General features: G+C 36.1%; 1 protein-coding gene and 1 pseudogene across 1 annotated transcript in view; one reads left to right on the forward strand and one right to left on the reverse strand.

Moving 5' to 3' along the window:
• Nucleotides 1-236: 236 nt before the first annotated feature.
• LOC134740150 (putative zinc finger protein 66) overlaps nucleotides 237-26,075 on the reverse strand; it is a 32,338-nt gene continuing 6,499 nt past the window's right edge. Inside the window, exon 2 of the mRNA XM_063669803.1 lies at nucleotides 237-1,867. Within this exon, the coding sequence (XP_063525873.1) occupies nucleotides 1,208-1,867 (660 nt within the window). The 3' untranslated portion in view covers nucleotides 237-1,207. The remainder of the gene's footprint in view (nucleotides 1,868-26,075) is intronic.
• On the forward strand, nucleotides 23,651-24,510 carry LOC129045002 (BCL2/adenovirus E1B 19 kDa protein-interacting protein 3-like; annotated as a pseudogene).

Below are 26,075 nucleotides of genomic sequence, written 5' to 3' on the forward strand. Positions count from 1 at the left end.
ATGAACTATCTTACGCTTAGTAAGGCTTGAGGAACAGTAAAAGCCTTTGCCATATTGTTCACATTTGTAGGATTCCTCTCCACTACGAGTTATCTTACGTTCATTCAGGTTTGAGGATTGTTTAAAGACTTTGCCACATTCTTCATATCTGTAGGGTTTCTCTCCAATATGAATTATCTTATGTACATTAAGGTCTAAAGACTTCTCAAAAGCTTTGCCCATTCTTGACATTTGTAGTGTTTCTCTTCAGTATGAACTATGTTATGTTGAATAAGGTTTGAGGAACAGTAAAAGGCTTTGCCACATTTTTCACAATTGTAGGGTTTCTCTCCAGTATGAATTCTCCTATGTATAGTAAGGTTTGAAGATGCTTAAAAGCTTTGATGCATTCTTGACATTTGTAGTGCTTCTCTCCAGTATGAACTGTCTTATGTTTAGTAAAGCTTAAGGACCAGTAAAAGGCTTTACCACATTCTTCACATTTGTAGGGTTTCTTTTCAGTATGAATTCTCTTTTGTATAGTAAGGCCCAAAGACTGCTTACAAGCTTTGCCACAGTCTTCGCATTTGCAGGGTTTCTCTCCCATATGAATTCTCTTGTGTATAGTAAGGTTTGAAGACCACTTAAAAGCTTTGCCACATTCTTGATATTTGTAGCGTTTCTCTCCCCTATGAATTATCTTATGTTTAGTAAAGCTTAAAAACCAATAAAAGGCTTTACCACATTCTTCGAATTTGTAAGGGTTCTCTCCAGTATGAATTCTTTTATGTAGAGTAAGGCCTGAAGGTTGCTTAAAAGCTTTGCCACATTCTTCGCATTTGTAGGATTTCTCTCCAGTATGAGCTCTTATATGTTCATTCAGTTTTGAGGATTGTTTAAAGGCTTTGCCACATTCTTCACATTTGTAGGGTTTCTCTCCACTATGAATTCTCTGATGTATAGTAAGGTCTGAAGACCACTTAAAAATTTTGCCACAATCTTTACATTTGTAGGGTTTCTCTCCAGTATGAACTATGTTATATTGAGTAAGGCCTGAGGAAGAGTAAAAAGCTTTGCCACATTCTTCACATTTATAGGGTTTCTCTCAAGTATGAATTCTTTTATGTTCTTTCAGTTTTGAGGATTTTCTAAAGGCTTTGCCACATTCATCACATTTGTAGGGCTTCTCTCCCATATGAATAATCTTATGTATGGTCAGGTTTAAAGACTACTTCAAAGCTTTGCCACATTCTTCATATTTGTAGGGTTTGTCTTCAGTATGAACTATGTTATGTTGAGTAAGGGTTGAGGAATAGGAAAAGGCTTTGCCACATTCTTCACATTTGTAGGTTGCATCTCCAGTATAAATTTTCTTATGTTTATTCAGTTTTGAAGATTGTTTAAAGGCTTTGTCACATTCTTCACACTTGTAGGGTCTCTCTTTAGTATGAATTCTCTCATGTATAGTAAGACCTGAAGACTGCTTAAACTCTTTGCCACATTCTTCACATTGGTAGGGTTTCTCTTCAGTATGAATTATCTGATGTTGTCTTAGGTGTAAGAACCTGTGAAAGAATTGGCCACATTCTTTACATTTGAAAGGTTTCTCTCCAGTATGTCTTCTCCTAAGTCTATTTGAATTTGAAAATTTCCTAAAGACTTTCACACATGTATTACTTTGAAGTATTTTGCTCTGAGTAATCGACAAACATTGGTTAAGTCCATTATAACCTCCTTCCTGCACCTTAGATGCATTCAAACTTTTACAGCCTTTTTTTATTTGTAAATTCTCATGTCTACATTTCCCATATCTTCTCGGTATCACTTTTTGAAATGAATTTTTTATGTTCTGATCTAGCCAAAGGTCTTGGGTGAAATGAGAACACAGCTGAAATAAATAAAAATAACAAATTATCTCACTAGGCCCATGTGAATATACAAATCTATTGTTTACAAATCTAATACATAAAATTATACAAAGTACATTAGCAACATGGCATAACAAAAAATCACAGGTCTTAATTCTTTTATAGACTTATAACAAAACTGTACTGACCAAAATGTCTTTATGGAAAATCTAAAAATGAGTTAAGTGTGTTCAGTGTACCAGGTGAGAAAAATGCCACAAGCCATACTGAATGGATAGAAAAGTTTGTTACATTTGCCCAACACCTTTCCTCCTCCATAATGCAGCATGGCACTTTTAGAAGTAAACTGCAATGCCTGGCATCTTCCTTAATATAGAAAAAAAAAAAACTAGCTCATGTATTTTTACTTCTGGCTTCTGGGCACTTTTACAGAGACTTGTTTCTGTCTCCAGTGACAAAATGTGCTGAAGAAATGATGGTATACTTTGAAATAACAGCTTGAGTCTGCTGAGATCAAAGGTAAATATTACAGCAACAAACTACAGTACCACAGACATGCAATATGTATAGGGAGTAATTATAGACTGTTTAAGAAACACAGGCAAACCTCTTTAACTGAATAATCAACACAAAATTCCACACAAGACACATCATAACATATTTGATAGGCTCCCAGAATCTCTAATTGAGACAATTGGTTTCAGACTATGTTAGGACAACACTGCATTATAAAGATTGTGACAGGTGGCTGTTTGTTAATGTTCAAATCTCAACCAAAGAGTACAATACATACAAAATATTACAGTGACATGGCCTAAGTAAAAAAAAAAACTCAAAACTGTCAGAAAACCACCATGAATATAAAGATGTACATATTAATTTTAAATATTTAACCTAAATGGGAACACAGGTAACTAAATAAAATCAGAAAAAATAGAATATTGAGGAAAAGATGAAAAATATAATAGAAATTATGGAAGTAGAAAATACAAATAGAAATAATGATTGAGGCCAGGTGTGGTGGCTCATGTCTGTAGTCCCAGCACTTTGGGAGTTTGAGGCAGGCAGATCGCTTGAACCTAGGGAGTTCAAGTTTAAACCGGGAAACATGGCAATACTTCTCCTCTATAAAAATTAAAATTAGTCAGGTGTATTGGCACACACCTGTGGTCCCAGTAAATGGGAGGCTGAGGTAGGAGGATCACGTAAGCCTAGGGAATCCAAGGCTGCAGTAAGCTGCAATCATGCCACTGTACTCAACCCCGGGTGACAGAGCAAGACACTGTCTCAAAAAATTAAGAATACCTGAGAAATTCTCAAAAGTAAGAAAATAAGGTTGTAAAAATGAAGAATCTCAACATACTAAAACTAGGAAACACACAGATCCATAACAAGACATGCAAAGCAAAGTTCCCAAAGTCACAGACAAGAAGAGAATCTTGAATGCTGGAAAATACATAATTATGGTTCTATGATATACCCAGTGACTCTTTCAACAAAAACCTTGCAGGCCAGAAGGAAATTGTGTGCTATAGTAGAGGTGCCAAGTGAAAACTAGCTTCTATGTAAGAATAATATAACCAGCAAAACTGTGCTACAAAATGAAGAAAAAGTAAAGACCTCTAAAGATAACCAAATGTGGAAAAATTATATCAACACTACATGTGCCCTACAAAAAATGCTGAGAAGAGTCCTCCTACTAAAACTATATGACGCTAAAAAACAAAACTATCATATAAAAACAGATAGCTTTCTAGGAAAGATATAAAGATATGCAAATATTATACCAAAAAATCCTGTAGCATTATCATAATACCAAAAAAGTTTTATTTAATTATTCTCTAAAATCTAAAGATAAAAGCTAAAAATAATAATAAACATCTGTTAATAAACATATAACATAAATAGATATGTTTGGTGACATCAATAACTAAGTTGAGAACAGATGGAATAAATAATTTGTGCATGAACCTGAATTTAAATTTCACCACTTCAAAATATATTGTTGAAATTTTAAGAGGTTTTTATATAATCCTGAAGGCACCCACAAAGAAAATGTCTGTATAGATACAAAAAAGGAAATAAGAAAGAAGTGACAGCCTATCCATACAAAAATCAAAAAGACATAAAGGAAGATAGAATGAGAAACAGACATGCAAGAATCATTAAACAATAAAATAACAATAATCTTTGTCTTCAGAAAATAAATATTTTAAAAATAGACTTTCCAATCAATACACATACATTGAATAGAGGGATTATATAAAATTTTATATACCAAGATCCAACTTGCCTTTCTTCAAGAGTCACTTGAGATCTAGTAGTGAAATCAGCCTGAAAGTGGCAAGTGGAAGAAGACATTTCGGCAAACATTAACCAAATGAGAGCAGAAGAGATCAAAATTGTATTATACGAAATACGTCGTAAGTCAACAACTCTCTTATTTTATAAAATATACTTTATATCAAAATTCACAAGAGAAAAAAGGTTATTAAACAATAATAAAGACATCATTTATTGAAAATGTATGACAAATATGTGCATACATATATTTATATGTTTGTGTGTGTATGTGTATTTCTCACATGAGGTTTCCAAAAATACAAAGCAAAAATTGACAGAATTAAAGCAACAAACAGAAAGCAATATAATTATAATAAGATATTTTAATACTTCAATTTCTGCAATGAACAATAAAACAAAACAATATTAATAATAGAAAAGAGGGCCGGGTATGGTGGCTCACGCCTGTAATCCCAGCACTTTGGGAGGCCGAGGCAGGCGATCACGGGGTCAGGAGATCGAGACCATCCTGGCTAATACGATGAAACCCGGTCTCTACTAAAAATACAAAAAATTAGCAGGGTGTGGTGGCAGGTGCCTGTAATCCTAGGTACTCAGGAGGCTGAGGCAGGAGAATGGCATGAACCCAGGAGGCGGAGCTTGCAGTGAGACGAGATTGCACCACTGCACTCCAGCCTGGGTGAGAGCGAGACTCTGTCTCAAAAAAAAAAAAAAAGGAAAAGAGAAACTGAAAGCAGTACAGATGGGGACAAGTGGCTCATGCTTGTAATTCCAGCACTTTGGGAGGCCAAGGAGGACAGATCACCTGAAGTAAGGAGTTTAAGACCAGCCTGGCCAACATGGCGAAACCCTATCTCTACTAAAACCCCATCTCTACTAAAAATAGCCAGTTGCGGTAGCAGGCGCCTGTAATCCCAGCTACTCAGGAGGCTAAGGCAGGAGAATTGCTTGAACCAGGGAGGCGGGGTTTGCAGTGAGTCAAGATTGCGGCACTGCAGTCCAGCCTCGGTGACACACCAAGACTCCATCTCAAAAAGAAAAAAATATACAAAGAAAGCAGTATAAAACAATACTATGCCTAACAAAGAACACCCCTTAACAATAGCAGGGTACAAGCATTCTCAATAGCTCACATACATTCTCTTTGATAAACTGCCTGTTAGGCCATGATAAAAAAAAAAACTTACTAAATCTTTAAAAATTGAAAATGATAGATTACTTTTTATGACCAAAATGGAATGAGAGTAGAAATCAACAAAAACAAAACTAAAAAATTTACAAATACATGAAAATTAAACAACACAACTCTTCAGCATGCTCAAAGGGTAAAATAATTAATATTCAGCATGATCAAAGGGTAAAATAATTAATATTGTGAAGCTGCCCATACTGCTCAGTGTAGTCTACAGATTTAATGCAATCTCTTTCAAATATCTAATTTTATTTTAGCAGAAATAGAAAAAGCAACCCCAAAATTACATGAAATTTTAAGAAACAATGAAACACCCAATAATCTTCAAGGAGAGGAACAACATCGGAGGCATCACAATTCCCTGATTTCAAAACACATTATATAGACTTAAAACAATTTGGTTTGATTATAAAAAGTGAACTAGACCAAATAAACAGAATGTAGTATAAATATAAACTCTCACACATATAATCACAGGAAGAGTTATTTGTACATCCATAATTTTTTTTTTTTTTAGATGGAGTCTCGCTCTGTTGCCCAGGCTGGAGTGCAGTGGCACAATCTAGGCTCATTGCAACCTCCATCTCCCAGGTTCATGCCATTCTCCTGCCTCAGCCTCCCAAGTAGCTGGGACTGTAGGCACCTGCCACCACACCCGGCTAATTTTTTTGTATTTTTAGTGGAGACGGGGTTTCACTGTGTTAGCCAGGCTAGTCTCGATCTCCTGACTTCATGATCTGCCCACCTTGGCCTCCCAAAGTGCTGGTATCACAGGCGTGAGCCAGCGCGCCCGGCTGCACATCCATAATTTTTACAGCATTGTTATTGACAGGCAATAGGTGAAAGCAATGCAAATTTTTCTCCCCAGATTACTGGATAAATATAATTTGAAACATAAAAATAATGGAATATTACTCAGTGTTTAAAAACAGGAAATACAGGCTGGGCACACTGGCTCACACCTGTAATCCCAGCACTTTGGGAGGCCAAGCTGGGCGAATCACCTGAGTTTGGGAGTTCGAGACCAGCCTGACCAACATGGAAAAACGCTGTCTGTAGTAAAATACAAAAATTAGCCAGGCATGGTGGTGCATGCCTGTAACCCCAGCCTCCTCTCAGGAGGCTGAGGAAGGAGAATGGCTTGGAACTTGGGAGGCGGAGATTGCGGTGAGCTGAGATCACTGCACTGCACTCCAGCCTGGGCAACAAGGGCAAAACTCCATCTAAAAAAAAAGGAAATATTCTAACAACCATAATAAACTTTCGTGAAATTATGCAAAACAACATACGTCAGCCACAAAAAATACTGTATGAATCCACTTACATGAGATATTTAAAGCAGTTAGACTCAAAAACAGGAAAACAGAATTGTTTGTAAAGGCCAGAAAATGGGAGAAATGAGTAGTTGTTTAATGTGTATTCACAGTTTTAGTTCTGCAAGACAAAAACATTCTAGAGATACGTTGTATAATAATGTCAATATAATTAATATAAACTACATATTTTTAAATAAAGATTCTAAATTTTATGTTCTCGATAATTAAAAATAAACAGTAATAATACCTAAAAAAGGGACAAAATTGATAGTTTTTAAAATTACCTTCAAATCAAAAATGTATTTCTCCCACACAAAAATAGATTCCCAAATAGATATTAGAAGCAGGAGACTTTTTATGACTACTCAGATAAAACGACCACTGATCACTCACAAACATACAAGTCATAAACAATACAGAAATAATATGTGTATACACAAACACAGAAATTATTATATTGGGAATAGACATATGACTGATTCATATTTAACTTTGGCTCCACACTGTCTTAAAGTGTACAGAGTTGAATATTGTCATTCACAATTACCATACAAAATAAAAACTAAAAACACAATTAACTGATGTTGAGGTGGCATACTCTAAAATATGAAACAAAAAAAAATAAAATTGGCTGGGCATGGTGGCTCATGCCTGTAATCCCAGCACTTTGGGAGGCTGAGAAGGGCAGATCACGAAGTCAGGAGATCGAGACCATCCTGACTAACACGGTAAAACCCCGTCTCTACTAAAAAATACAAAAAATTAGCTGGGCATAGTGGCGGGTGCCTGTAGTCCCAGCTACTCAGGAGGCTGAGGCAGGAGAATGGCGTGAACCTGGCAGGCGGAGCTTGCAGTGAGCCGAGATCACGCCACTGCACTCCAGCCTGGGTGACAGAGCGAGACTCTGTCTCAAAAAAAATAAATAAATAAAATAAAATAAAATAAAGTAAAATGAAATAAAATAAAATTGCAAAACAAAATGAAAACATGGAATGTTAAACATATTGAACACCATTAAGTAGATTACTACATTTGGAAAAGAAATCTTAGAAGATGAATGTAGGGAAAAAGTAGTAGAGGGATTATCTGAAGATAAAAGAGGATGAGAAATTTCCAAATTTTTATGTGATAAAAGAAAAACTAATACCAATCAATACTGTTTGCTTTGAAATTATTTGGAATTATTCTGGAATTAAAAATGAGGAAACAATAAAGAACTTACAAAATAAACAAAAGGTGAAGGTATTTATCACCACTAGCAAGGTCCCACAAGAAATGCTACATGGTGGCCAGGCACCAGTGGCTCATGTCTGTAATCCCAGAGTCTTGGGAGGCCAAGGCAGGCAGATTAGTTGAGGCTAAGAGTTCAAGATGAGCCTGAGTAACATAGTGAGATGCTGTTTATTTTTTTTAATGCCAAAAAGAGTCCATATGTTGAAAAATATAATGATGCTGAACAGCCTTGAAAAACTACATGAAACTATAAAGCTTTCTGTTAAATGTAAATATATAAACACATATACAATTGTTTACTACCATAATCATGAAGCAAAATCTCTTAAAATTCTGCTATAGAATTTGAACAGAAAAACTGCATAAATCTGTTAATAGATACACAATATAAAATAATATTTGTAATAATAAAAAACTACAGGATGTAAACCTGGGCACAATGGCTCATGCCTGTAATCCCAGCACTTTAGGAGGCTGAGATGGGTGGATCACGAAGTTAGGAGGTCAAGACCAGCTTGGCTAAGATGGTGAAACCCCGTCTCTACTAAAAGTATAAAAAATTAGCCGGTCATGGTGGTGGGTGCCTGCAATCTCAGCTACTCGGGAGGCTGAGGCAGAGCATTGCTTGAACCTGGGAGGCGGAGGTTGCAGTGAGCCGAGATCACACCACTGCACTCCAGCCTGAGTGACAGAGCGAGACTCCGTCTCAAAAACAAAACAAAACAAACAAACAAAAAAAACACTACAGGATGTAAAGAGGTATAGTTTTTTATTCAACTGAAGTTATGACATATTAATATTGTTATAACTTTAAAATGTTTTACATAACCTCCAATTACCAAGATAATTACAAGTTTATAGAAAGTATGCAATACAAAATGAGAAAGGAAACAAAGCATAACACTACAAAATCAAAAAAACAAAAATTAAGACAGTAAAATAGGAAATGATGGAAAACATCTCTACAAGAAACACAGAAAATAATAACAATCAAAATGGTAATAGTAACTTCACTTCTCTAAGGAATCATTTTAAATATAAATTGATTAAACTAATAAGAAATTAAATGGCTGAATAGAATAAGAACAAACAAAATCATACAATATGCAACAAATTACACAATATTCTTGTTTGAACTTGGTGTACTCTGTTAGGACACATAACAAGCCTTATTAAGTTTAAGAAGACTAATCAGGTGTGGTGGCTCACGCCTGTAGCCCCAGCACTTTGGGAGGCCAGGACTGGAAGATTGCTTGAGACCCGGATTTCAAGAGACTCACTTTAACTTTGAGTCAAATAGGTTGAAAGAAACAGAATGAAAAAACATATTCCATGCAAACAGTATCCACAATTGAGGTGGTCATAATTATATTAGACAAAATATGCTGTAAATCAAAAACTAGCATGAGGTAAAGATTGTTACTATATAATGATAACATTGGTCATTTACCAGGAATCTATAACTATTATACCTATTTAAAAGATCAGGGTTCCAAAATATATAAAGCTAATATTGACAGAAGTGAAGCAAAAAATACATAGCAACATAATAATTACAGACATTAAAACCCCACTTTAATAATGAGTGAAAGTTTAGATAAAACATCAATAAGAGAACAAAACCTGGATGACGTTATAAATTGTATTAATTCATTTTGTATTGCAATAAATACCTAAGACTGTGTAATTTATAAAGCAAAAATATTTATTTTCTTCATAGTTATGCATAATGTACAATAAGTATGGTGCCAGCATCTGCATCTGGTGAGGGTCTAAGTAAGCTTACAATCATGGTAAAGGCAAAGAGAAACCAGACATATTGCATGGGGAGAGAGGGAGCAAGCATGAAAAGAAAGTGCCAGGTTCTTTAAACACGCAGCTCTCACGTGAATTAATAGAGTGAGAACTCATTGATCACCAAGGGGATGGTGCAAAGTCATTTACAAGAGATTTGCCCCCTTGACCCAAACACATCACACAAAGATCCACATACTACATTGGGAATCCCATTTCAACATGAGATTTGAAGGGTACAAACATCCAAATCATATCATAGACCAACTACGCATTAAAAATATGTACAGGACTCTCCAGTAAAAAGGAACAGATTACACAATATTCTTTGCACAATATTCTTGTTTGAACTTGGTGCATTCTGTTAGGACACATAAGAAGTCTTATTAAGTTTAAGAAGACTGGCCAGGTGTGGTGGCTCATGCCTGTAGCCCCCAGAACTTTGGCAGGCCAAGGCGGGGAGACCGCTTGAGACCAGGATTTCAAAACCAGCCTGGGCAATATAGTGAGAACCCACATTTCTACAAAAAATCAAAAAACTAGCCAGGCGTGACAGCACACATATGTAGTCCCAACTACTTGGGATGTTGAGGTGGGAGGATTATTTGAGCCTCGGAGGTTGAGGCTGCAGTGAGCCAAGATTGTACCACTGCGCTCCAGCCTGAGTGGCACAGTGAGAATCTGTCTCTCAAGAACAAAAAAAATAAATAAATAAATTTAAGATGACCATAATTATACAGTTATGTTTTCTGACTAAAATAAAATGAAACTAGACATCAAAATCAAGGGATAAACTGGCAAATTCAAAAATATATGGAAATAAAACACACTCTTTAATATATTCTTGCTCAAGGTCCAGATAATTTAATCAAAATGTGAAAACAACTCACAGTGGTGAAGAAATTCCAATGGTACATTGTTGACCAGAAATATTGTTTAAAAATTTTTAAATTGATTATGAGCTAAAACTAGCCAAACATCCATGAGGAAGAACAAAGAGGCATTATATTTCCTGATTTCAAAATATATTAAAAAGCTACAATAAACAAAAGCAATGTGGTGCTAACAGAGACAAATAAACAGATGATGGAACAAAATAGCCCAGAAATGAACCCTTCTTTATATAATCAAATAATCTTCCACAAAGTTGCCATGACTACACAATAGAGAAAAGAAAATCTCTTCAACAAATGATGTTGAAAACTGAGTATCTACACTGAAAAAAATAAAGCTGGATTATTTTCTTGCACATTTTAAATAAAATAATGAGACTAAAAAACATATAACTAATACAACTCTTAGAAGAAAAAAATAGGGAAAATACAGAACACTGGTTTTGGCACTTGTTTGTAGATATGACATCACACTTATGAAAAACATAAAAACCCCCCAAATTTAACTACACTAAACTTCAAATTTTCTGCACACCAAAGAAAATATTTAGTAGAATGACAATGCCACTGAAGAAATGGGTGAAAATATTCGCAAATTACATATGATGAGTTAATATTCAGAATTATAAACAACTAAAACTGAACAACAAACATTGAATAAATTGATTTAGAAATGGACAAAGAATTGAACGGAGGTTTAATCAAAAATATATATATAAATAGAAAAAAGCACTTATAATAATGCAAAAATAGTACCAATTGTAGAGAAATACAAAACAAAATTACAATCCAAAACAAAACCACCTCATACCCATTAGAATGGCCATGATAAATTTTTAAAATGCCAAATCTGTTGAGGATGTAAAGAAATTAAAACTCATGTGAATTGTTGGTGGGGAAAAAAGGATGCAACCATCATATTATGAATGTTTCTTAAAAGTTAAATTACATAATTCAGGAATTCCACTTATAAACCTATATTCAAATATAAATCATATTATTTGACTGGAATATAAAATGTATTTTTATATATTAATATATTTATAAATGGAATCCAAGAATTCCACTTATAAATCTATATTCAAACATAAATATAAATGTATATTCCAAATATAAATCTATATTCAAACAAAGAACCTGGAAGATATATTTGAATATATATTTGAAATATTGGTATAATCTATTATTACCAGTATTTATATATTTAATATATAAATTATATATATTAATTTATATATAATATATATAATTATATATTATATATATTTAATATATATAATTATATATTATATATATTTAATATATAAATTAATATATATAAAATTTAATATATATAATAAATTATATATTAAATTTATATATTTAATATATAAATTATATATATTAAATATATAAATACTGGTAATAATAGATTATACCAATATATTATATATAAATATATAATATATTGATATATATACTATATATATATCAATATATTATACCAATATTTACAAAAGCCAAAAGGCAGAAGTAACCCAGATATCCCTTGACTGATAAACAAATTAAAAATGTAACATATACACATAGTGGAATATTATTCAGCCTTAAAATAATAAATCTTGTCACATTCTTACATAAACGTTGAGAATATTATGTCAACTGAAATAAGATAGTAACGAAGTGACAGATACTATATGATTCCATGATGTGAGTCATAGTAAGTAGTTAAATAGAAACAGAAAGGAGAAAGAATGGTGTTACTCAAGGTCTAAAGAGAGGTTAAAATGGGCAGTTGTTACTTAATGGGTATTAAGTTTTAATTTTAGAAGACGTGAAAGTTCTAGAGGTCTTTACATAACAACGTAAATACTCTTAATGAGTACATTTTAGTACTCCTTTTTTGTACATCTTTTTTGAGGTAGGTTCTCACTCTGTCCTGCAGGCTGGAATGAAGTCACATAATCATAGCTCACTGCAGCCTCAACCTCCCATGCACAAGTGATTCTCCTGCCACGGCCTCACAAGGAGCTAGGACCACAGGTGGACAACCCAACACCTGGCTAATTTTAAAATTTTTGTGGAGATGGGCTCTCTATATGCTGCCCAGGCTGGTCTCAAGTTCCTGGGCTTAAGCAATACTTCTGCCTCAGTTTCCCAAAGTGCTGGCATTATAGGCATGAGCCTCCACCACACTCAGCACTGAAATATAGACTTAAAAAGCTTTAAGTTGGTAAATTTTATGTTGTGTTTTCACAATTTTTTTTGAAAACAACTAAAAGTGATATACGTCTTTCTATAAATCACAAAATATATAAATATATAAATATAAATCACCTTCAAATCACAAAAGTGTTTCTCTCACACAAAGAAAATATATATATGTATCATTAAACACCTAGTGAATATACCATTATTTCTATGACTACTCACCTTCACATAATAAGACAACTATTGAAAATCAGCCAAGAAGGCTGGGCGTGGTGGCTCACTCCTGTAATCCCAGAACTTTGGGAGGCCGAGGCAGGCAGATCAACTGAGGTCAGGAGTTAGAGATCAGCCTGGCCAATATGGTGAAACCCAGTCTCTACTAAAAATACAAAAAAATTAGCCGGGCATGGTGGCAGGCACCTATAATCCCAGCTACTCAAGAGACTGAGGCAGGAGAATTGCTTGAACCTCGGAGGCGGAGGTTGCAGTGAGCAAAGACTGCCACTGCACTCCAGCTGGGCCTCTACCGTGGCCTGCAGACCTTGGCCTCTACTGTGGCCCCGGAAGGAGTTCAGTGACTCAGTTTCAGCTGTCTTTGCCACAGTTCACAGCAATTCCTGCCAACACAGGAACCCACACAGTGATGTGGAAAAAAACTTCCAAATACTCAGTGGTAGCCACACTTACTACATCCCGATATAACGTCCACCATATGCAGACCCAACTGCAGAAATCTGTCCCAGTTTCTGCCCTATAAATAAAAGTCCTGAAGGAAATCCAGCCCGCCCAGACATTAGATGGGAATCACAACAACCAAAGCCCCTGGTAAAAAGCCACTTGAAGGTGGAATCCACTGCATACCCAGCAGCCTTGTGACACAGTTACAAACTCTTCCCTACTACAAGCTCATTGGGCATCCCGTTACCCTGGGGACCCGAAAAAAGAAGATCTGTACCTCCTGAAACCAGTTTATAAAAAATTAAAGAGCTGTTTGCTTCTTCAAATTTATAGACACCAGGGTAAGGCTACATGGTTCCATTGTCAACGTTTCTATTTTAACATAGCAGTGAAAGTACTTTGAAGAAGAATTAGTCAAGAAAATGACCCTAAAAATGACATTCAAATTGAGGGAAAAAAAATTAAAATGTTGCTGTTTGTAGGTGACATGATCTTAGATATAGAAAACCATAAACAGTACATCAAAAACTAACAAATGCCCTCAGAAAATTAGCAATATATAACATTAACATATAATTGTCAGTTATGATTCCATATGCTAACAACGAACCATCTGATAAAAAAGGAAGCAAACAATCTCATTTCCAATAGAATTAAAATAATAAATTTCTGAAAAATAAATTTAAAAAAGAAGGCAAAAGATCTTTACACTGAAACATATATTGATGAAAGAAATTGAAGAAGTCACAAATAAATGCAAAAAGATTTCATGTTTATGAACTGGAAGAATAAATATTATAAAGTGCCATATGATTCAAAGTGATCTACAGTTTCAATGAACTCCCTATTAAAAATCCAGGACATTTTTCATGGTAATGGAAATTACAATTCTAAAATTTACATGAAACTACAATAGGCTTTGAAAAACCAAAGCAATCTAGAGGAAAAAGGACAAAGCGACCAAACTTCATACTTTATGATTTCAAACTACATTTTAAGATTGTAGTAAAAAAAAAAACAAGATGATACATGCAAAATATGGACACAAGAAACCAATGGAACAGAACAGAGCCCAGAAATAAACCCAGGCATATAAATTTTACTAATCTTTGACAAGTGCACCAAAAATACACAATGAACAAAGTATAGTCTTTTTAACATTTGGTTCTGAAAAAACTGGATACCACCAGGCAAAAGAATAAAATTAGCTTATTTTTCTTACACCATGCTAAAAGTTAAATTACAGAGTTAAACATGAATCCTTAAAAAACCTGAAAAAAAATACACGGAAAACCCACATGATATAGTCTTAACAATAATTTGTTAGACATAATACCAAAAGTACAGCAACAAAAGCAAACATAAACAAGCTGGACTGCATCAAACTAAAAACCTTCTGCACAGAAAAGGGAACAATAAAATTAAAAAATTTGTAGAATGGGAAAAAATATTTACAAAACATACATCTAATAAAAGATTGATATACAAAATATATAAGAAAGGCAAGCAGATTAAAAGCAAAAACAACAGTAACCCAGTTCAAAATAGGCAAAAAACTAAACTGATATTTGTCCAATGAAGACATACAAATGGCCAACAGATAAACCATAAAGTACTCAATATCACCAAATATCAGGCAATTGCAAATCAAAACCATGATGAGTATCATTTCAAACATGTTAGAATGGATAATGTAAAAAGAAGAAACATAACAAGTGTTGACAACACTTTGAAGAAAAAAAAAATCCTGTACATTCTTGGAGAGTTAAAAATTGATGGAGTCATTACAAAAACCAATAGAGGTTATTTGAAATACAGAACTACTACACAATCTAGCAATCCCACTTCTGTGTGTATAACAAAAGGAAATGAAATAAGTAACTTGAAGACATATCTGTAGCACCATATTTGTTGCAGCATTATTCACAATTGCCAAGATATAAAAAACCTAAATGTTTGTGGATGCTGAATAAAGAAAAGCTAGTATAAATAACCAATAGAATATTATTTAGCCTGAAAAATAACAAAATCTTGCCATTTCAACAACATGGGTAGAACTGGAAGACATTATGCCAAGGGAAATAAGCCAGACACAGAAAGAGAAATACTGCTCATTCTCACTTATATGGGGAATCTAAGAAAGCTGAGCTCACAGAAGCAGAGACTACAATGGTAGTTGTCAGGGACTAGATATGGGAGAAAATGAAAAGATGTTGAAAAGACACAAATTTTCTGTTATGAGTAAGTTTTTCGACTAATGTATAGCTTCGTGATACAGTTAACACTAATTTTTTGTATGCTTAAAATTTGGTGTCAGCAGATCTTAGATGTTTTCATTACAAAAAAGGTACCTATGTGAGGAAAGGTGATAGAAATGGTCATAAACATAATTGTGCTAATCATTTTACAGTCTACACATGCAGTAAGTCATTACATTGTACACAATAAATATATAATTATACAATTTTTATTTGTAAAAATATCCACAATACACACCTACATATATATACACACATATAAATTACAGTTCTGGTAAACTTTATCCTAAACAAGATAAAATTACAAAATAGTAATTTAAAAAACAAAGAAAGAAGTGGGAGCTTAACATATGCTCAGTAATGTTCTAAGTTCCCTGACATAGTGAATTGAAGAAATGTAGGAAATATATATATTATATTACAGTTGAGAAATTAAGACAGAGTTGAAATTACCAACCTCAGTTAGTACTAAAACAATACAAATTTCAATTCAAATAACATTAGATATTCTTAAAGATACTTAATATTCTGATTAAATTACCGAGTATGAATTTCTGTAGAAACCCTTTTGAAAACTCCATAAAATAAGAAACTATAAAGCAGAAAACATACAACATATGTTTGTTGTATTTCTGGGATTTCTGAACCAAATCTCAATATCACTACTTTTACATATTTCAGACACAATGCAGAAAGAGAACTTAAAAATGGTTAAACACAGAGTTTCTAAAAAATATGCAGCTATTTGTATATCCCCAAAAGCAATAAAAGTAGTCAGATTGTGCACTCCTTTATAAGCCATAAAGAGAACTTTGGCTCTCACTGCAAATCTGAAGAAAAATTATTGAAGAAAAAGTAGAGTTGTTAGAGAGCATGGGACAGAGGATGCCCCTATGTGAGAACAAGTGAAAAAACCCAGGCTTCTCAGAAACGACTGCCACTGGAGCACAGCTTCCCAAATCACATGTAAAAGTCTGGGTTCCTCCTTGGCCTTTGGGTCTCTCATCTATGTCATCCTCTTCTTCATTCGCTTTCACCTACCTGGGTACTTCATACTCCATGGCTTTTTCCTTTGCTCCAGACAGGTGACCACGTCTGGCTTAGAGAAGACAATACCTGTTTTATTTTAAAAAGCAGCATGAGCATGACTTTTCCTGGGATTCTCCATTTACCAACCTAATACTGTGCTAAGTAGAGAAAAGAGGACATAATAGAAGATTCTAGAAAATTAATTCCAAAATAATTTTTACTGACAGAAACTTTAGCATATTCAGAAAGCACATTAAATACGTGGGTCCTCAGTTTCACTCCCCAGTATTACTGAATCAAAAATTGGTGGTGGCAATTGAATTTTAAGGTATGGACAACATTATTTTATGCCACTAAATTTCTGAAATTACCACTTATCTAGAGTGAATAATATAGATAAGCTCAGGAAAGGGGAAAATTCAGGTCAAAATGAAACAACTTGAAGAATTTATTTTCCACACCAAAAAATCCTCAAGATTGTCTTGAAAACAGGGATCTGAAATTCACTCATGCAAAGCAGAAATTACCAAAACACATCCTACAAAGGAAGAAAATGAAACCTTTAGGGTAAACTAGGAATTCTATATTGAAGTTATCCTCAACCAAGAAGACCGGGTTTCTGTAGTTCTCTAACATCACATCGTTATACAAATTCTGCTGAGCAGCATCCAGGTATTGACACTCCTCCGGACAGAATTCTATGTGGCTACATCCCTGAATATCAACAGTCCCTGAAAACACACACACACACTTCATGTGGCCATGGGCAGAATTCTTAAACTGACTCAAGATAAAATGAGTGAAGAAAACTGATTCTGACTTATACTACTGAAATTGTCCTATAAAATAAATCCCAATGAAGAAATATTCTCTGTTGTATTCTCTATCTCTGAGAAAAGACAGCATAAGATTCACAACACCAGTGTAGTGTATAGATGATATTTTTTGAATGATAAAGTAGAAAATTAACAACAGGAACATAGACATGTACATTTTTGAGTGCTCAATTTAATCATACAGTGTAAGTTGTATATTTCTCAGATTAAAAAGTCAGGCTTAGCTATAAAGTACCTCTCAAATTTTAATGTGTACAACAATAAACTGGAGATCTTTTTATGCAGATTTTGTTTCAAGAAACCTGAGGTAAAACCTGAGTTTCTGAATTTCTAACAAGCTCACAAGTGACACCAATCTTTCTGGCCCAAGATAAATATTTTGTCAAACATTCATTAAGTGGCAGAGCCTGGGTTTTTATGACCAGTAAACAATGATGAGAGATTTCACTTTTTAAAGAAAGATATATGCAAAGAGAATCTAAGAAGAAAAGAGAGCTTCCAGATTACATGTGATGCTTTATGCACATCAGCTGGTAAATGTCCCCAAGGTACTCAATAATAAAGAGAAAAATAACTCTACAGTGGAATAACATTCTCAGAGAACTATTTAGCTAAGCAAATCAAATTAACACCATTGCAACAGAACAAATTTTCATCATGCGCTGATGCTCACAGAAGGACACAATATCACTGCTGTGATACTGGCCCCGGCCAAAGAAGCAAATTATAATTCAAATCTAATCATAAAGAAACAACTTTTATGCAAATGCAAGCTACAGTAATCGCTCATGCTGTGTAATCTCTAATAGAGTATTTACGCAGACTTTCTTTAGCATTCTAGAAAGTGAGTGTCTCCTAATTATTTTTTTCAAAACTTTCTGAATTATTCTGGGTAATAAATGCCATCCTGTTCAAATGTGCATATTTTAATCCTGTTCCACATGGAGTTGGTGGAGCACACAGACAGAACTTCAACATTACATATTCCCCTTTTTCATGAATATCTAAGAACCCCACCTCTTCCCCAGGAGGAATCTTGGGTATCCACACCTTTCCATGGGCACCAGCACCAGCAACAAAGGTTATTTTTCTTTTTTTTTTTTTTCCTTTGGAGATGGAGTCTCTCTCTGTTGCCCAGGCTGGAGTGCAGTGGCATGATGTCGGCTCACTGCAACCTCCACAATCTCCACCTCCTGGGTTCAAGTGATTCTCTTGCCTCAGCCTCCCGAGTAGCTGGGATTACAGGCACCTGCCACCACGCCCAGCTATTTTTTGTATTTTTAGTAGTGACAGGGTTCACCATGTTGGCCAGGCTGGTCTCGAACTCCTGACCTCAGGTCATCTGCCGACATCGGCCTCCCAAAGTGCTGGGATAATAGGCATGAGCCACCACGCCCAGCCAAAGGGAATATTTTTAATATTACAAGTCGTAAATTAATGATGAGAATTCTGCATGGCAGAGAAGAAGCCAAGATGAAGAGAATGTCGAGAAGGCTCTAGTATATAGAAAAAAAATATTTTTTCAGAGTTCCTTGACTATCATGAGAAGAAAAAATATTTAAACAAACTTATAGGGAGAAACAGCATAAAGTCAAGAAGAACAGGTTTGTAAGTTCTAAACATACGGCATTCCAGGAGGCAGAGTGAACACAGCTCCTGATCTGAGACACAGTCACCTGAGAAAGAGCCATTTTTCTCTTCATCATCCTCCTCTAGGATTTCTTCTCAGGTGATATCCTCTGGAAAAGTCACACCTGCATCTTGGGAATATGCCTTTAAAGGAATCAGCACAATCCCTTCACCTGCTATCACCACAAACACAGGCAGAAAGATCCAGCCATGCAGAAAATGTCCACCCATTTATGTTGTTTATAACAGGTGAGATTCAAGGACAGTGAGCTCCTCCACGAAGATCAAAATTTATCTTTCTCTTTTTCTGCCCTCAGGTGCTCTCCCCTGCCACAGACACCACAATTTCTGCTACAGCAATGGGAATATGGGCCACACTAACTTGTCCCTACCAAATCCAACCATAGCAGGCACTGTGACCTCCCTTTGGAATAAAGTTTCAATTCAACTCTCATGAATGTATTTTGAATTCCTCATATTTGGCCCTGGCCTCAACCTGGTGTCACATGAGGCACTTAATTATATCAACAAGGATGCTTCCACCCAGAACAATATACAGAGCCTGCGGGAAGGGCACAAGTGAAAAGATTTCTGCAACCTGGCCATGGAATCTTAATTAGAAGCCTGGGCCAAGAACCACTTAGCTAAGCATTGCCTCTCAAGCTTCAATGTGCATATAAGTCATCTGGTAACCCTGGCCCCACACTATGTAATGTGATTCTGCAGGTTTTAAAAGGGTCCATGAAAGTGCATTTTAAACACGTCTCCTGTCAATGCTGATGTAGCTTCCCCAGACCCATCATTAGTAGCATTTAGCTAGAAAAAGCAGGCATGGAACAGACTCTTACACTCATCACTTATCACAGCACAAATACTTCTGATCAAATAAACAATCAATCTCTATCCTGAAAGACCACATTCTTTGCTAGCTCTTTAAAGTTTACAGAGACAGGAGAAGTCAGCAATGTCTGCGTAAGTCTGCATTGAAAAACAACATGTACACATATACTTACGCAATGCTTATTAAGCAGGTACTATGTGCTCAGGAGTCTGTTACAGAGCACTGTGCTGGGAACATCACATTATGTGATTTAATCTTCGTAACAACTTGAGAGTTAGGTACTAAGTGTTCAATAATTCTCAGAATTTAGATGAAGGGGCCAGCATTGTTTTCTTCTCCTGTTTATCTCTTATTGATTTTTTTTTTTTTTTTTTGAGATGGAGTTTCGCTCTTGTTGCCCAGGCTGGAAGTGCAATGGCACGATCTCAGTTCACCGCAGCCTCCACCTCCCAGGTTCAAGTGATTCTCCTGCCTCAGCCTCCCGAGTAGTTGAGATTACAGGCATGCACCACGACACTGAGCTAAGTTTGTATTTTTAGTAGAGACGGGGTTTCTCCATTTTGGTCAGGTTGGTCTCGAACTCCCGACCTCAAGTGATCCGCCCACCTCGGCCTCCCAAAGTGCTAGGATTACAGGCATGAGCCACAGAGCCCGGCCTCTCACTGATTTTTTAAAAAATGTATAGCATAAGAGATAAATATAGACAGATGGGAGGGCTACAGAAAGGAAAGGGTTAAGTGTAGTTCCGAGGGATTTTTTATTGTGTTTCTATTTGCTTTCTTGTGACTTGTGGAGTAACTACTGGGATGGAATGTCTCTACAAGCACTGGTTTTAATTAAAAAGACAGAAGTTAAGACCTCAAAATATATAGTTGATTGCTCTAATTTATCTGCTTTTGGGTTTCAGAATATTGTGAGCATAAGCTCTGGAGAGGCAGCAGGAGCCACCTCCCAAATCTCTGGTCTCCTGTAATGAGTTCTGTGAGGAGAGACTCCAGGGTGGGACCAGATCTGAATGAGGCTCAGAAAAGGGTGAATCTGGACAGAGCTGGGGTGGAGAAACGGTCCTATGTTGAATTATGATCTCTATGCTGCTGGAGTACTTCTTGTTCTGTCTTTCCTAAGCCTGTCCAAGAGAAACTTAAGAGTTTGTATAATTTTAATCCATTTAGCCGCTACTCTATTTTGTAACATATAATAACAAACAATTTAACCAAAATTTTTAGGGCTTCCTAGGATAATTTTATTAGAAAATATGTATTCTCAGCAAGGTAAAAGCAATAGAAATACAAATAACTCTCCTGTTTGAGAATAGCTCTTCAGGTGGTGACATCAGAAGTCACAACAACATAAGAGCCACCGCCCAAGTCCCCTTAACACCCCACTTTATTGTACTGACTATATGATGCTTAATTAAGCCATTTATCCAGTTGCTCTAGACTGAAAGTTTTTGAATGACAGGGACCATGACTGCTTCATCTATTTTTCTAAAGGCCATATGAAATGGAGGCAATTTGTTTATCAGTCTGAGTCTGCAGAACTCCTGAATTTTTTGCCAAGGAAACTGGAGAAACTCTCGTCCGGGTACCAACCAAGGAGATTCTTTCTACAAAAGAAGGAACAGACACTGAATGACTCATTGCCCTTCCTCTAACATGGAAGCAGAATTAGACACTCCTGCCAGCCTGACCCAAGTCTGCACAGGACATCCTGAAATGTCTTAAAGATTCCCGGGTGACTGTGAGAGGATTCCTAGTGACCATGGACTGATGACCCTATGTTGATCCAGGCACGAAAGACTCAAGCTGATTCTAATAGAAAATGGAACTGCCCTGGTAGAGCTCCAGAACCTGGATCTACGTGTGATATCACCTGTTCTGATTAGCTAGCTCTTAGGTAAGAGAAAGGACAAGAATACTCTATTCCAGTATCACATTTTACAAATAGGTAAACTTATGTCATTGCTCTGGGTATTTTGTGGCTTTGATCTCTCCCTGCTGACATGCATGTTTACACTTACAGATTGTGCAACCAGATTCTATTTACGCCAGCAGCCTCTCACTTAACCATAGCAGGTCACTGGAAAAGATCTGGAAAGCTCAAAGGGATACACTCTGAAAGGAGGGCTTTAAGATTTCTATGCTGACATCTCACAGATCAGAAGATGTCTCCTATGGGTTTTCTGTACATTCTCAAACCAAAATCTGGCTCTCTCCTGTGAATCCCAGGCAGAGCTCAGCTCTTATGTGCACATTACAGGTAAGATCAACCTGACTCTTCATTCTTTGGTGTTACAGCAAGGAGAGTTAAAAAAAAAAAAAAAAAAAAAAGTTTCCATCATGAAGTCTGCTCTAGCACATGATATGTCAGCCTAAAAAGAAAAAGCTAAGGCAACACTCATTTAAGTAGAGAGTTTATTTGGGCCAAGCCTGAGGATTGAAACCTGGGAGCATAGATTCAAGTTGCCTTGAATGTACACTTTAATTAGCAGCAGTTACAAGTGGATTTACAAAGGCAAAAGAGAGGGACAGGGAGTGGATTGAAACAAAGTTGTTTGTCAGAAATTCTTCTTGATCTACAGAAATAACATTGATGACTAATTGGCTATATATTTTTAAGCTATAAGGTATTGCTTATAACATCTAGTGTGGCATTATTAGGTTAATTTATATCTACTTGTAGCAATAGCAAACAGTTTCAAGAGGTAAAAACGTAGCTCAAAGGAGGCAGTAGAACATAATTATGTTCTCATTTTTATGTCTCTCCGGGCCTGATAAAACTAAAAGGACTTGCACTCCTCAAATCAAAGTTATTCTTTTTCCTCTAATCTCAAGACCGAGATTCAGAATTTGCTACTGTAGATTTAGGTCCTGGATGGGTGGAGAAATGGCAGGTGTTAACTGCACATTTATGGGAATTTTGGGAGGAGGAGAAAGAGGAACGTTGAGATACTCACGTTTACTCAATGCACACATGTCACCCTAATTGTTCTTCTAGGCCTAATAGTCTCCAACTCAGTTTCAGATCTGAAGACACTATGGTCACTGAAAGAGGTGAAATGGCTGATTACTATCCTGTGAATTTTGTCAACCACTTGTAGAAAGGCTTAACCTCTCTACAAGTGGTTGTAGAGGACTATAGATGTGAAATAGGCAGAGACACAATTCTTCCTGCATACTCTGGGGGCAGTGTGCACTCTGAAGCACAACTGACTGGGTTGACTGGAAGCCTGAGGGGGAAAGCCTTCTCTAAAGTGAAGCTTGGTGGGCACCTTATACATATATACGATGTCTGGTAATTGTGGACAGTGTTTGAGAAATATAATTAAAAGGAAAATTATCTCCAATCCTAGAAAAACACCACAATAACAGAACAGAAAGAAAAGTGTTTTACTGCACAATAAAACCAGAATGTGATGTGACATGAATCACAGGCAATCTGCTCAAGAGATTGCAAAGACAGAAAGGTCTCTATAATTGTCCTCAAGTAGAAGATTTGACAGCACCATTTGTCATACACAGCTTATCCTAAATTCGCCTGGTAACTGGGGAGGCCATCTGTGTATGTTAATTGGTTATATTCAAAGGAAAAATAAACCTCTGACATCTTCATGATAGGAGGTAGTTTTGCAACTTACAGCCAGGTGCCTGCTGAAGGTAGGCTCTGGTTCTTTTACAGACACTGTGAGATAGGATACTATTCTTTTGGCTATTTACATTTCAAAGCAAAGGGTCCCTACTCCCTAGGCCAAGGGCTGCAGCAATCCTGCTTGCCCTGTCCTGGTGGCCTGTGTCCCGTCTCTTCCCCTACCATCTACCACCGAGGCACAGCTCACAGCACACAGCTGGCAGCCCATATTCCACATGGACTCCAACTGCCACAGCCGCACTCCAGTGTCACATTATGGAGCAGGGTCCCTGAACTGCAGGAGGAGAACCTGCAGGACCCCTGGGTAGGATTGCAGTTTTGCAATCATGGAAATGGGAGCAATGTTTCAGCCTACGTTTCTATTTATAATGGTGACAAAGTAATACTGCTGGATTCCCAGCATGGGTCTGGATAGAGTGCCAAAGAGTTCTCATTGTGACAGCCCAACTCACTCAGAAACACCATGAGACACTTTCGGGTGTCCCTTCTGAAGACAGACACCGAAGGCACTGAAGAGAAAAACAGCTCTCAGTCTGAATAAAATTGTATTAAGAGGTTAAAAGCATCTGAAAGAAAAATTCAGATTTCATATAATATTAGCCAAGTCGACCAGAAAATATTCCCCTGAGAAAGTTTCTCTCTAAACACCCAAAATGCACAGTCACTCTCAATACAAGAAACAGTGTTATGAAGAAAGGGGGCATATTCTCAGCAGAATTTCTTAAGATTTTTCTTCCATCTCTGCTGCTCTCTCATCTGCTGGCCATTGGATTGAGGATCTACCTTGGAACACATCAGGCAACCTTCGCCTGCACTTTTTGATAAAGAATTGGAATTTGACTCTGTTTACATAGTAGAAATATATCTGAGATTGCAACATATCTAACTGAAGACTATTATGATTCATGATTTTTGAGTAGTCACATCACTTGCATTGATTTGTTCTGTAAGAGTGGCATTCCTAATTTAGTAAAACATAAGAATAGACTGTAAGGCCGGGCGCGGTGGCTCATGCCTGTAATCCTAGCACTTTGGGAGGCCGAGGCAGGCAGATCACCTGGGTCGGGAGTTGAAGACAAGCCTGGCCAACATGGTGAAACCCTGTCTCTACTAAAATACAAAAACTAGCCAGGCGTGGTGGTGGACACCTGTAATCCCAGCTACTTAGGGGCTGAGGCAGGAGAATCGCTTGAACCCAGGAGGCAGAGGTTGCACTGAGCTGAGATCACGCCACTGCACTCCAGCCTGGGTGACAGAGCCAGACTCCATCTCAAAAACAAACAAACAAAAACACTGTAAAATTTTGCTAACCTATTACTATATCTTTTTTTTTTTTTTTTTTTTGAGACGGAGTTTTGCTCTTGTTGCCCAGGCTGGAGTGCAATGGCGCAATCTCAGCTCACTGCAGCCTCCACCTCCTGGGTTCAAGTGATTCTCCTGCCTCAGCCTCCCGAGTAGCTAGGATTATAGGAATGCACCATCATCCTTGGCTAATTGTGTATTTTTTTTAGTAGAGACAGGGTTTCTTCATGTTGGTCAGGGTGGTCTCAAACTCCTGACCTCAGGTGATCCGCCCACCTCGGCTTCCCAAAGTGCTGTGATTATAGGCATGAGCCACCAAGCCCAGCTGACCTATTATTATATCTATGGGATCAATTAATAAGCATGTCAGATTAATATCTACTGTAACAATTTGATAGTAAATTTTCTTTGGATATTAGATATAAATATCTAAGTATAAATAATTTTAATATACTAGTGATGACATATATTTTTTAAATTATCTGTAACCTTATCTCAGTTATAATACTTTATATTTCAAAAGAATAAATAATGATATTAAAATTACTATTTAAGGGATTTATTCGTAGTAAATATTGTGGCCTTATATTCACACAATTGTAGAAAATACTGTTTAATTTACATGGATGCATGTTGCCTACTAAAGACTACATAAAACTATGTTAATTCTTCTTAAGTAATAAACAGAAACTAGCTAAAAATTCCACTGCTCAGTTCATACACTAAACTGTTCTTGTTTTTGCAGTGTAACTATTCCAGCCTCCAAACATTAAATAATCACTTAGTATCTTTTACTCTTCATTATTCCTTATAGCTGAATCGAATTTTATTCTTTCCATTCAACTTTTGTGTGCTCTTAAAATGAGCTTTTTCTAATCCGTGTCTACTTTAAAAGACAGAAATAAAAAGTAAAAATAAAAAAGAAAAAGAAAACCTTTGCCAAATCGAAAGCAAAAGCAAAATAATGGTTCTCAGGTCCTAGACAAAGACAATCTGGTAGGGAATGAGATAGAAAAAGCATTTATTTCTATGTAAAAGCATTAAGCCTCTTATTACTAAATTGTATTTTCTTGTACAACAGCCAG

This window comes from Pongo pygmaeus, chromosome 8 (assembly GCF_028885625.2).
Source record: "Pongo pygmaeus isolate AG05252 chromosome 8, NHGRI_mPonPyg2-v2.0_pri, whole genome shotgun sequence".
Lineage (NCBI taxonomy): Eukaryota > Metazoa > Chordata > Mammalia > Primates > Hominidae > Pongo > Pongo pygmaeus.